The sequence below is a fragment of the Pomacea canaliculata genome, linkage group LG4, assembly GCF_003073045.1.
Source record: "Pomacea canaliculata isolate SZHN2017 linkage group LG4, ASM307304v1, whole genome shotgun sequence".
NCBI classification, from domain to species: domain Eukaryota; kingdom Metazoa; phylum Mollusca; class Gastropoda; order Architaenioglossa; family Ampullariidae; genus Pomacea; species Pomacea canaliculata.
Window position 1 is genome coordinate 24333687 of NC_037593.1, and position 13298 is coordinate 24346984.

General features: G+C 42.2%; 3 protein-coding genes across 3 annotated transcripts; all 3 read left to right on the plus strand.

Annotated features, from left to right (window-relative positions):
• Positions 1–134: 134 nt before the first annotated feature.
• LOC112563246 lies at positions 135–2960 on the plus strand. The gene is made up of 2 exons (XM_025237075.1): positions 135–349; positions 731–2960. The coding sequence occupies exon 2, from the start codon at positions 733–735 to the stop codon at positions 1591–1593; it is 861 nt and encodes a 286-aa protein (XP_025092860.1). The 5' UTR covers positions 135–349; positions 731–732; the 3' UTR covers positions 1594–2960.
• A 1729-nt stretch (positions 2961–4689) lies between these two features.
• LOC112562370 lies at positions 4690–7882 on the plus strand. Its single transcript, XM_025235612.1, has 5 exons — positions 4690–5088; positions 5496–5691; positions 5990–6195; positions 6468–6611; positions 7053–7882. The coding sequence occupies exons 1-5, from the start codon at positions 4954–4956 to the stop codon at positions 7434–7436; spliced, it is 1065 nt and encodes a 354-aa protein (XP_025091397.1). The 5' UTR covers positions 4690–4953; the 3' UTR covers positions 7437–7882.
• Positions 7883–9652: 1770 nt separating this feature from the next.
• Positions 9653–12852, plus strand: LOC112562467. The gene is made up of 4 exons (XM_025235748.1): positions 9653–9713; positions 10069–10242; positions 10653–10984; positions 11442–12852. Exons 1-4 carry the CDS (start codon positions 9653–9655, stop codon positions 11739–11741), a joined length of 867 nt encoding a protein of 288 aa, XP_025091533.1. The 3' UTR covers positions 11742–12852.
• The last annotated feature ends 446 nt before the right edge of the window (positions 12853–13298 follow it).

The window sequence follows — 13298 nt, forward strand, 5'->3', positions numbered from 1 at the left end:
GCAAAGAGCACAAGTATAAAATCTTGAGTAAATGCCAACACATGATGTTTTCTCATTTTATTTTATAAATTGTCTTACGGAGTTATTTCTGTGATAAAGCCACTTCTATCCTCGGGGTAGAGTAGGTGAGAATTAAACCTCAACAATGTGTGCAGGGGAAAAACCGAATCTGAGCAGATCTACAAGCTGTTGGAATTGCTTCCAAAGCGAGGACCAGAAGCTTTCCACAAGTTTGTGTCGGTGTTGGAGGACGACTACTTTTGGCTTGCTGAGCTGCTGACCAAGGCGGAACCAGCGAGACGCAGAAGTCACAACGAGTCTGTGGCTGCTGATGCATCTCAAAATGACGGTCAGTAGTCAAGATGTTTTGTCTGCTCACCCTTCGAACCAGCGTGCATTTGTGTCCATGTGATGGATACAATCACATATTCAATGCGTTTTGGAAGCGAGAAAGTATTTTCGAGTAGGCTGAGTGTAAGACTTTACTAAAGTTCTTTTTTCTTTTCCGCCCCTCAAGGCTTGAAATACTTTGCCTTTATTATTTGCACAAAGACATGAAGACTTACATGCCGAAGAGTGTACAGTGTACAAATTTCTTTAGTGTTCGTGTGCGATTGAAGAGGGAGTTATAAGGTGTGATACATGGACACAAGTAAAAAATTATGACTGTATAATCCTCTAGGAAAGATGTGTCGTAAGAAGTTCTATACTACCATGTTTTTGCCCACAGAAATGCCCAGAGAACGAATGACCTGTGACACTGACATCAAGAAACTAGTTGGAACTTTCGTGCACAAACAGTTCGGCCAGAGCAAGAGGATCAACGAGAAGGACAAGAAGATGATGGAGAAGTTCCTGACGGAGCAGATTCAGACAGAACGAGACCAATATCAGGCAATGCTTCGCTCGGTTACACCTGCATCCTCCGATATGTCTCGCGAGGATGGGGACGATGAAGTCTTTCGAAACATCGAGATTCAGGAACATCTGGTCCGCATGTACATTAAGATCAACATCCACCTCAACGCAGACGACCTACACGAGGGCAGCATTCTTCCAGAGGATCTCAGTTTCGATGTCATTGTCGAGAAATTAGATAAGCTGAGTGAGAAGATAAGGAGATTGGAAAGTCAGACAGCGAAATGTTTGGGCTACTTCGAGAACTCTCCACAGGGCGCGTCCTTGCCGCAGCTGGTGGCAGAACTGCATTCAACGAATGTCAGAAATCAGAAGGAGCTGAAATTGAAAAAAGATGAAATGGACAAACTTTCGAAGGAAGTAAACCACTTCGCTGATGTTATTAACAGATTGGAGATCGATAGAGGTAGCGTACGCCGTGAACGTCAACAAGAAAAGAACCAACACCAGCAGGACATGGCAGTCCTGTTGGAGAAAATCTCGCAGCTCGAGAAAATCAACAGAAAACTTGTCGAGGAGAAAATGTCGGCAGTTGCCTCTCAGATGGCGCGGAACTCGGTGCTTCAGGAGCCTGTGATAGACGTGAGTAACAGGAGGCGTAGAACTAACTACAGAAAGCAATCCCAGGTCAGAAATGCACCCAAGAAAAAAGGAAAACCCGGATTTAACATTTAAATCAGCAGCAAAAGTTATTTGTAGAATTTTCCTTATCAGTAAATTATGAATCAGCATCTCATAGTGTTATCAATTACCACTGGGACTCGAAAGCTTGGAAACAAAAGCAATCGAGAAGTTTGTGGTGGCGTTATGATTTTAAACATTTTCTCTAAAATTTACATACATCAGTTACTGGAGGACTTTCAACGAAAAAGTAATGTTTGGGCTTTTATCATTATGATAGAATATTGTTAAGTGATTATGTAATTTAACACGTCCTTTCAAGGAAAAGAATGAAAATATTTCTAAAATCGTTATTTCGTATATACATTAATCTCACATCTTAGTCTTAATGAGTACATTTGTCATTGTTGTCATCTGACGATAGCTTTTCATTGCTGAAAGCTTATGCTGTTTAGGTGGATGATTTGTACGAAATGTTTTATAATATTATCATACGATGATATAGTTTGTAGACAAATTGTGTGTAAATTTATTTATTCGCTCACTCATTAACCTATTCACCCCCCTTCCCTATCCACAGAATTTTGATCGTTCGTACGTGGCCCCTCTCTCTCTCTTACAAGCGTATCTGAAATCTTATAATTGAGCAACTTTTAAAATTTCCGTTAAAAGTGCAAAAAAAACCAAAAACCACTCTATGCTTCCTCTAGAAAGTTACGGGGTGGGTGTGGGAGTGGGTGAGAGGTACTACCCTATAGACACAGTGTTTAAAAACCGCTGCCGACCGCAAGGGCACGACAGTCAAACCGATAAAGGGAGAGAACCAACTACTGCAGGCACTTTGGTTGTAGGAGAGTTGCTTTTCTTGATTTCGTTCCTGGGTAAAGACATCGCATAGCACGAAACTCGTGTCCACCGATCTTCATTCTGAAATTCATGATTAACTATTTATGGATGATGAGTGGGGAAGAGTGGAAGTCATTAAAACCGAAAAAAAGAAGTTTGTTAGACCTCGGATAACTTTGCCCCACTTGTCATTATCTGTCTTTCACTGTTACAAATATTACATGCGACTGGTGACCAATGACCTCCCACAAATGCATGCACAGCACGTGTGGACACTCCTCGTGTAGAGTTGTTATTAATGTACTATAGATACATCTCGCTGAGCAGTGGCCACATGTCGACACGAACTCAGTGTCAGACGACATATTGTAAAAGTGTTAACAAAATTGGTTGATTTGCTGGGAAATTCCTTAAAGTTCATGGTGTCATGATGGTCTGTCTGTGTGCGCGCGTGCTTGTTATGGGGTAAACATTAATATACACTATGGAAAATGTTAATATATAAAACAAACTTACTGACTAATCAATTAAATAGAATTTAATTGATTAAATAGAATTTAATTGATTAAATTGCTTCAACCTGTTGGTGTCATGGTGATCTATCTCTCTGTGTGTTCTTGTGCGTTGTACAAATGTCTGGGCAGAAAATTAATTGTGATTTTTTATGTGAAATGTTAGAAATAAAAAATAAAGAATTTACATTTTGTTAAATAAAATCACGTTAGAATCTTACAACAAACCATTTAAAACATTTCATTTGCCGAACTTTATAATATCTCTGCCTTGAAATGCGTCGTAAAGACTACGTTGGAAAATGTGTCTGTCTGTCTGTCTGTCTGTCTGTCTAACACACACACACATTCGCATACGACGTACACATGCTCAATCCCCACTCCCAAGGCGCGCGCCTAAAGAACAAGGTCTGTTCCGAGAGTTATACCAAATAATCACTGAAGCTGTGTTCTTATAGTGTACATATTTGTACCACCAGGAGTTAGCACACAGACTTCCTTGACAACCAGGTACACGAACATTCAGAGCCTAACTTTTGTATTTGTTTCGGTCTTCATGCAACCGAATCTCTAATGGAGCACACCTTTTCTGAAAGAAAAAAAACAACAAAAAATGTACAGCTTGGGCACTGTGTCTACAAACGTCTGCACATTCGAAACAGGATCTGTCCAGCACCCTCGAAGCTTAACAGCTCTAATGATGCGCATCGTGAGCACGTGACGGGCTCAAGACAGCTCCAAGCTCGGGTACAATGGCAACAAAGGTGGTCTGGGGCTGCGACTGATCGCGAGGTCAGATTGAAAGGTTCCTCCGTCGCCGGTGTACGGTTATCCCCTGGGGAAACTTTCTGATCGTGAGAAAATGTTTGAAAACCGTTCAGTTAAAATCAGCAGGCCAGTTCAGGACGAGTTGTTTATGTATTTTCATAAGAAGGTTTGTTGTTATTTAGTCACACGTCACCTTTACGTTCTACAATGAAGGTGCAACATAGGTTATTCAGTTTGGAGATGTGCAGGTCTGTTTGGTGTACGTGTATGTAATTCACACCTCTAACAGATATTCACAAGTGTTACAGTGTTCAGTGTTTCAAACGCTACAAGTAAAATGTGACGAGAGAGTGAGAAAGAGAGAAAGAGAAACAAAAAGTGACTTTAAAGAAAGAAATAGGAAGAAGGAGGGACAAAATGAGGAGAAAAAGAGATAAAGGGAGAGAAGTGAAGTAAAGGATTGCTCAGATAGAATACCGTGTTCACGTACTCATCTATATAATAAGATATTAGATTACTCAGTGTATTAGACCATCACATCTTGATACGAAAAGACTCACATAAAACATAGCTTTCAGAATTTACATTTCGGAAAGTCTTCTCAGAAACTATTATTAAAATAATAATAAAGTTCTGAAATCTGCAGCACAATCAAAAGAAGAAAAACAGAGCTCACGCCGCCTGGTATTATAAGCAAGGAATGATTAAAAGCGGATTAATTAGCCATCAACACAAACAACACAAAATGTCGTTGCTGTGAGCGGAGCAGAAGATTTCATTGTATTTCAAATGATCTTTTAGAAGTAGTTTCCCTGGGGGCTGACATCGAGTCTTAAAAACGCAATGACTAAAAACCTGGCTACACGTTTAATTATTTTATTTTAAATATGTTTGCCAGACATGTTTCGCGATAAGCCTTGCGTGATTCGAACCCAGATGGTAGGATCTGGTGACTCCTCTTGTATTTATCGCGATATGATGCACGCAAGGTCTTGCTTGGCTATCCCCTGGACTATCTATCCACAGGTCTTTGAAGACAAACAGTCTCTAGGCGAGGAGAAAATACCTGAAGTATCTTACACAAGTTGTGACTATTGGTTGTTGTTAACAGCAGTGTTTTCGGTTGCTGTTCCGCCTGTGAACAAACTTTTCTGTACTGATCATCAGCGTTCTTCACAAGTTGTTCAGCAAGGATATGTAGAAAGTGTACAACTAAATCTGTGTTTCTTACAACAAAAATCCTACGATAAATAACAAAATTTCAAAGTTGTAAAGGGTGCTGTCAACAATGGAGGAATCGGAAAAAAGGGTCTTGAGTCAGTTCAGGACACGACTAGCAAATGAAATTGTTGTGACGGGCAGTTTTCTAACGGCTTTCTGCAACAATTCCGTCCTAGACGATGAGATGTCTAGATTAATGAAGGTAAGTTCGATGCTGTTCACTGAATTACCTCTGATAGATTCTAGTTTACTACGTTATGTTTGTTCATAGTGTTTGTCTTTCTAATGAGAAAAATGTTCACTCTATGAACCATCAAGTAAACATCAAAACTTAGTCATCCGGAGTGAGGAAAAAAAAATCAGTGACAAATCTTCATTCAAGGGATTAACACACGCACGCCAGGAAGACGGGTAGAAGGGGAAAAAACAGAGGAGGAGAAAAATGGAGGGAGGGAGACATAGGTCTGATAAAGCTGAGATTTTTTATAATAATTTTATGTAAATAGCCAGATTTCTTGGTCTGCTGGCATCATCAGGGGACTGAGTGCAGGGTACAGGGACAGCAAAAAAAGGTTAACATTTCCTATATAACGGCTTTTCTCTATACAGTCAGATGAGAGCTATGTGGCCAAAGCGCACAAGCTGTTAGATCTTCTGCCCAAAAGGGGCTCCAGGGCCTTCAGCACCTTCCTGGAGATCCTGGGCATCACCAACCCCTGGATCGCAGAGAAGATGAAGAGCGCGCTGCACGAGGAGAGAACGAAGGAGGCCAAGCTCAAGATCAACTCGCACATGGGAGAATCAGGTGAGACTGAAATACCGGTCATTCTTTTCTCTCGATGGCCTTGCGGCTGGACCTCCTATTCATGCTGCAAGTGGTGGAACTATATATATATATTAATATTCTGAGGTAGTCAAATAAAACATAGCGGTCACCACCAAATAGAAACCAAAATTCACTGTTTCATTTGACTAAAACTTAATTATTAATTTTTTTTTGCTGCATGTGTGTTTCTGACAACCGAGCATAAATAACTTTTCAATCAAATAGGTGTAGCTCGGTAGAATTCACTAAACAATAAGCATAGTTTTCTTGTATCAAGCGTCCATAGAAGGCTACTGTGCCTCCTCCTTGCGCCACGTAGACATGGACATCAAAGCCACGGCGAACCGCTTTGTGAGCAGCACTTTGCATCAGCTGACGGAATCTGAGCAGCGAAACATCGAGAAATGGCTGAGTGAAGAACTACAAAGGGAGAGACGACGGCAACAGTATCTTCTGCCAAACAACATACATCGACACCCACAGGTAGTCAGTCTTCGCGTGACACAGTAACAACACAGACCTGGGTGTAGGAGCTCTCTGCTTTGCACACACACCAAACATACCTCACAACACACACACACACACCTGTGAGTGACAACAGTAAGCATGTTTCTTATGAACAGAATCCTTAGGACAAGAGAGGATTTGACTCTTTCTGGTGAAGCTTTGTGCAAAAGGCGTTTCTTAAATGAAAATAGTCCTTCCTATTGTTTTATTCGAACGAAGTGAGAGTGTATTTGGTGAATCTTATACAGGAGTTCCAGTCTACCAAAGAGGTCCAGACAGAGACCACAGGTATGGAGATGCAGGAACTCTGCGAGGACCTGATAGTGCAGCTCTACGGAGTGGACTACGTCAAAATGAACTCTGACCTGAGCTTTAAAGCTCTTCAGAGACAGGTGAGGTCCTTCTGACTGCTCTCATCGTCGTCGTTATCTCGGCATCTCCAGAATGTGAAGTATCGCTAGGGTTGTAATCATTATCATCTATCTCTATCCACCTCTTACACCACTTCAACTTTACGGTTAAGAAAAGCTAAATACTCGTATTCAAGTGCATACCCACCCCTAAAAAAGCAGTGATTTGTAACTAGGGTATGATGTGAAAGAGACGGACCTCGACTTATTTCTTCTGTCTTTCATAGTCCTTGATACATCAGATATCATTTGTTGTGGTGTGGATGGAAGAACTTTTCCAAATTCTTATACGAGGGAGCTTTGATCTCACGACTTCTGGTTCAAAGTCGAGCGTATTACCAAAGATAAGACATAGAGAAGGTGCCAGCAACACGATGATTAGTAAACAATACAATAAGAATAAAACCATTCTTTTGCTGCCAGATCTCAGAACTGCTGGCGAGGGTTCACAAAATGGACTTCCTATTTCTGGAGTGCATGGACAAGTTTGACGATAGGGACCGATACACTCGGACCCTTCCGGAGCTGATCGACAGCACCATCCACCATCAAAAGGAACTTCGCAACGCTCTCATGGAAAGCCACCGCAAGATCCAGCGGCTAACAGACGAAAAAGACAGTTTGGAGCGACATACCCACAGGCTAGAGGAGGAATACGAGCATCTGGTGAAGAAGCAAGGACAGTCAGTGGTGTACCCTCAGCAGCTGTACCTCAAGAAGAGGCGCGAAGTTCAGATGAAGTACACCGCCATGTCGAGACCGGCCAGAAGCCAGCAGCAGAGCCAGCCAGCGCACGTGGCGCGATGACGGAGTCTTCATCGGATTTTTCGACGACGATGAAGACGACGTCTGTGGAAGACGCACCTCCTCTGGTAGAAGAGCAGACGGACAAAAGCCCTCCAGCCTCCCCCAAGGCTCGTGTAAGGTTCACGAATTCTGTGACTAGCAGGTCGGTGTCTGCAGCCCCGAGTCAGTACAGGAGGAGGACAGGAACTGCGAGGTTACAGAAAGGAGGGATAAAGACACCTGGGAACTGAGATAATCACTCTGTCCCTCTCTCTAACACAGACTCACACTAGCTCGCTCGCGCGCACACACACATCAATACATAAATGCGCTTGCGCAGTCAAAACAATTTTTTCCAAAAAGTGCCTAAGTTTAAGAAAAGTAAAAGAATGGAAATTTCCTTGGCAGTTACAGACACTTGGTGCCGAGTGTTACACACCATTTCACACCAGATCCGCAGCAACTGTAACACAACATGAACATATTATCCGTATCTCTGGTGTTTGTGTGTTAGCGCTCCTGTCAGCGAGGGACACACAGAATTACCCGAGTTTTTCAATAGGACTCTTTGTGTTTGAGGTACATCGCAGTGATATCACCATGTCATTATGTTTGCACACCCCGAGTGAGATTCTCAACTGTGAAAGATATCAAGCGTGCTAGAGAGTGCATGGGCGGATCTGAAAGTGAATGAAGGAATCAGTTGATCGTTGGGTGGGTGTTGGACGGACGAGTGGACTGATGCTTGACTTAGAAAACAACTCTACGCAAGATTCGTAAACTTTATATATTTACATACGAAATCAACAGAAATGTTAAAAGTGAATAAATTACTATTTGTTATATATATATATCTGTCATGGGTGTAATAATGTGTGTGTGAGTGTGAGAGGGAGAGAGTGAGGTATACTCTGGTAATTTCTTACATACACAAGGAACAGTTGAGAATTACCATATTAAATTTTCTGTCAAGTAAATAATGCTGCATACATTTACCCAAGTCTGACATTCTAGTAAAATATCAGTTTCACGTTGGTACATTCCATTAAAATTCTCAACTTTAAATACTCATTTTTCAAAATCCCTTTTTATTTACTTATTTATCCTTTCTGTCATCTCTTTTTACCTTCGTCTTGCACAAGCCCGACAACTGTTAAAAGCCTCACAGGTCTTAATAAAACTGATAACAGACCGCGAGTAAGGCAAAGTCAGCTTAAATAGACATTAAAATATCAAAGGAATGAGATCAAACGGTCCACACAGACATAGAAGTCAACTTTATATCCGGTATAAAATATAAAATTTGCTGCCACACCTTCAGAGAAAGCTCCCGACAAAATTCTTCCACCAGGCTCCATTAACAGTTGGAGCCATTTAGTTTCTTCTCATTAATCATTTTGCACAACTCAGGTACATGACACCGCCAATGTTAACAGTAAGTCTGACTATACTCAGGTCAGGAGCGAGAACTGAATGTTTGTGAACCTCTTGTAATTTTCTGTCCTGCTTACTAGGGGCTGAAGATAGATTGGCAATAAAGCTCGGACACTAAATGCTTGTTTGTACCTGTCGCCAAGCACGCGGAACACACCGGTCCTTTGACACCACACCTTACCTCCATTCCAGGTGTGCAGGAGCCTCGCAAAAATATTGACTGGCACGAAAAAGTGTTTTATAAAAGGAGCTGAGATAGTGGACATAAACGGTGGAAATGCTTTCACGGAGTTTAAAAAGATTCTTCAATAGACAAGAAAAAAAATGTTGGAAGTGTGTTCGATAGCAACGGACCTTCAAACACTAATTTAGAGACAAGGAACACTCAGACCGTCCCTTGCACATGTCAGAGGGCCTGGCTTACTTCAACATGTCATTTAATACCGGTTGATAGTTTATTTTTCGAGAGAAGGTGTTAGACACAGTGTTCACTGTTCAGCTCAAAGTCCAGAGATCCGTGCGCGTGCTGCAGGTACCGGTCCTCCGTACACGCCCACCCTGATGTTCTGTACACAGAAGGATTCTTGGTATTCAAGAGTCGACAACTGTTTGGTATTCATGCTTGATAACCATTTTGTAAAAAGACTATAACTTGAGGAAAACCGATTTGGCCATCCCACCATCGTTTGGAGGACGAAGACCACAGACCGAGATGGGGTTCAAAGCTTTCGCTGTTATCGGTTTGACAAAAAGTTTCAGTAGAATTCATTAAACACAGTTGATCGTGTTTTCATTCTGTAACCATGGAGACAACAAGAGAAGAACCGCAGCATCAGCAGGAATCTGATGGCAACATCACGGACCGTCACTTCCGCTCGCGACACACGGCGGCCATGAGCCCGTGAAACAAGCGACACTCCTCAACTACCACCTGGCCATCGAGGACAGCGTCGACGTGGACAAGATCTGGACTCAAGTAGAACCCGTGTTTTCTTCTGAGGAACGGCTGGAAATTAAGGTAAAGAAGTGCTCGCATGTGTGTGTGTGTGTGAGAGAGGGAGATGATTGTGTGTGCGCGAGTTCGAGAAATGATGAGCTGTAAGTCACTCGCCATAATTTTTCTTTTACTAGCAGATCAGACACGTCTTAACCCTTTACATCTAACATCTAACGACTGTTGCTATCACTGGGAAACTAAAGAAATAACATTATCTTACAGACCGTGGACAATGGCAAAGATTCCATGAAAAGAATGTTGGATATTTTATCGACGAAAGGACGACGCAGCTTCGATCACCTGGTGCGGCTCTGCGAGCAGACTACAAATGGCTGGCAGATCGACTAGAGCAAGGTGTTGCCGATGAAGAAAACCGTTTGAACAAGTTGGGCAAAGGTAATTTCATTTGGACCAACGTGTTTGCTAGATGACATTTTTCAAAAAACTCTACATCCATCGTCCTTTTAACGCAGGTTGACACAGCATAAATATGTATGTGATTATGAAAGACAGAGGAAGAGAGAGAGAGTGACTGTTGGAAGTGCTCAAATTTATGTATATAAAGTAATATATGCGTATAAAGTAAATATAAGATGTAACCAATCCTGTAAAGTGTTAAAGATCGCAAGCTTTTTGTAAGTCAGTTCCCCCTATCTCTTTCTTTTCCCCTCTCTTTCTTCGTTCTCTCTGCCTTTCCGTCCTCAACCCTGCAAGGTGTCAGACATCCGTTACAATACTCAATACTCATTGCTTTAACCAAAATAATCGCCACTAACTTTTCTCATTTGTTCCTTCACTGGAGTCAGGCATCAAGCGCAAGCTGGCTCTGGCTCTACTGACAGCAAGGATCTCCGACAGACAGAAGGACAGCATCCTCGAAAGGCTGACGGAAGTCGTGGAGGGCGAGATTTCCCAGAAGTCCGTGCGAGTCAGCATTCCAGATCATCGTGTGGCGGCTCAGATGGATACGATCACCAAGAAGATTCAGTTTATTGTTCACGAAGAGGTGAACCCAGTCCTCTACGGCAAAGGTGCCACGTCCACCTGGGAGACAGACGACCCTGACAGCGCCATTGAAATGTTGAGAAACAAGCTGAATGAAATGAAGGTGCTTCAGGACTGTTATAAGGCTATGAAGGTAGGTGAAATCAGTCATGTCATACTGTTATAAGGCTATGAATGGAAGTGAAATCAGTTGTCATACTGCCATCACGTGGAGTGGCACCATGCATGCAATGTTATTATTTCTTTGCCTCAGTTTCTCATTCTCCTTCTTTTCTGTTTTTGTCATGTACTGTCGAATACTGGTTGCTTTTATCTCTATGTTTGTATGTCTGCGTGTGTGAGCGTGTGTGTGTGTGAATAAGAGATAAAAAAAAGGGGTGGAGGGAGAGAGATAGCAGACCGAGTACTCAAGTTTACATTAAACCATTCATGTGGTAGGGTGCGTTCGTATTTCCTTGTCAAAATATCGACTTCTGAACTTTTATCCATGTTAAGATATTTTAATCCCTGTAATCTCAACAAGCCATTGCAAAGAAGGAAAGAGGGATTTACTCTTGTCATTCTAAAAAAACAACCTGGGCGTTTTTCAGATCACGACCAAAACAAGTGAAACCCTTCCTTCTCTCCTGCGACAGAAGATTGACGAGGTGCAGGTCGCGATGGGAATTCTTCAACAGGAGAAACAAACCGCCGAGAAAGAAATGAAAAGGGTGAATAAAGAAAACGAAGACCTTGCAATATCGCTGTCCAGGACTGAACAGAACAACAGACAGCTGGAGGTTGAAAACCACTCACTGCAGGCTGAAAACAAACAGATGGAAGAGTCGCTACGGCGTCTGCAATCTGGCAAATGGGAGTCGGAGAAAGATCGAGAGAAAGGTGGAGGATGAGAACGAGAAGTTAAAATCGCAGATACAGGTACAACATGACAAAATATCAGAGCTCGTCGTCTGGAACAAGGATCTCGACATCCAGAACACGAAGCTGACGAGGGACATCCAGAAATTTTCCACCGCCAACGCCAAGCTGCGAAAGGAGTGCAAGCCTGGCAGTGGCAAGATGGTTGCCAAGCTAAAATCCGAGCACAAAAAGCTGACAGAGGAACGTTTGAGACTAAAGAAGGACGTTCAGAAGCTGGACGAAGACAAGCGGAAGTTGACCATTCGTATGCAAAAGCTCACTTCCGAGAACCAACACCTTCGAGATCAGAAGAAGAAGCTGGCCTCCGAAAAAAAGAAAGCTGTAGCCGAGAACAAGGAGCTGAAAAAGGAGGCCAAGAGGTTAGCGCTGGGCAAGCAAGTGGTCCTGCCACCTATTTCAGATAAAAAAGACAGAGATCGAGCTAAGGTCAAGGATGGGATGACTGTACAGAGTAGAAGCGAGAGGTCCAGGTCACCCAACAGAGAAGACCAATCAACCCACCTCTTAGATGATGGCGCGAGAAAGAAAGCAGACGACTCGCCGTGGAACAAGTACAAGGAGGATACAAGACGACACGGATCTGGCGACCAAGAAAATGACATCTTCGATGACAGCGACAAGGCGTCGAAGAAGCAGCCATCATACATGGTGTCCACCGCCAGCTCCAGAAGGAAAGATTATCTCAGCAGCAGCTTCAGGGAGGAGTCGCCCACACCAACCGCTGCTCATAAGTAGATGTGACACAGTATGATGGCAATCAGTTGGTTGTCATGGCTACTAACAAATAGCTGGCTGTTATCAGACAGTGTGTCGATTATTATGAGTGGAAAAAGGCGTTTTTTAAAACCAGCTTATTAGACTCTGTTAATGAGCACAAGAACAAAGGTTCTAATATGCAGTCAGTGAAGACTTCAAAGTTTGTTTGTTTGTTTTTGTTTACGGGCAGTGCTTGCTGTACAGCACAGGTCCAACTGACGCCAGTGCTGATATTTAGTCTGTAACAAACTCAAAGTGGTATTAGTGTTAACATCTGTCTAACAGGTCAGTAATGAGAGTCAAAGTCCACTTTTCTGAACATGTAACTTTTAAAAAATAAAACATATTTTTCAAAAGAATGAGTATCTTGCTAAATTTTTAAGGCTAGTTCGACTGCATCAGTGGGAGCCTTTGGGAATTGTGATGGGTTGATAGAAGACAGAGTTTAGGTCGATGCACGTACGTGTGCTTTGCTAAAATAGGAAATTAAAAATGAATAATATTATTTTGCAATAAACTAATGATATCATTATCTTTTTATGCCAGAAACTTAGAACCTAATTTCATATTTGACTCAAAATAACTTTTAAATTGGGAATAAGAGTGTTATTTGATACACATACTTACATACCTATATTGTTTTTGAAAGTTCCACTATGTGAGAATGGACTAGTTTTGCAGAAGATTCTCAAGCTATTCCCAGAAAGAAAGGAAGAGTGAGAGTCAGACAGACAAACGCACAGACGTAAAGATAGAGAGAGAGAAGGCAA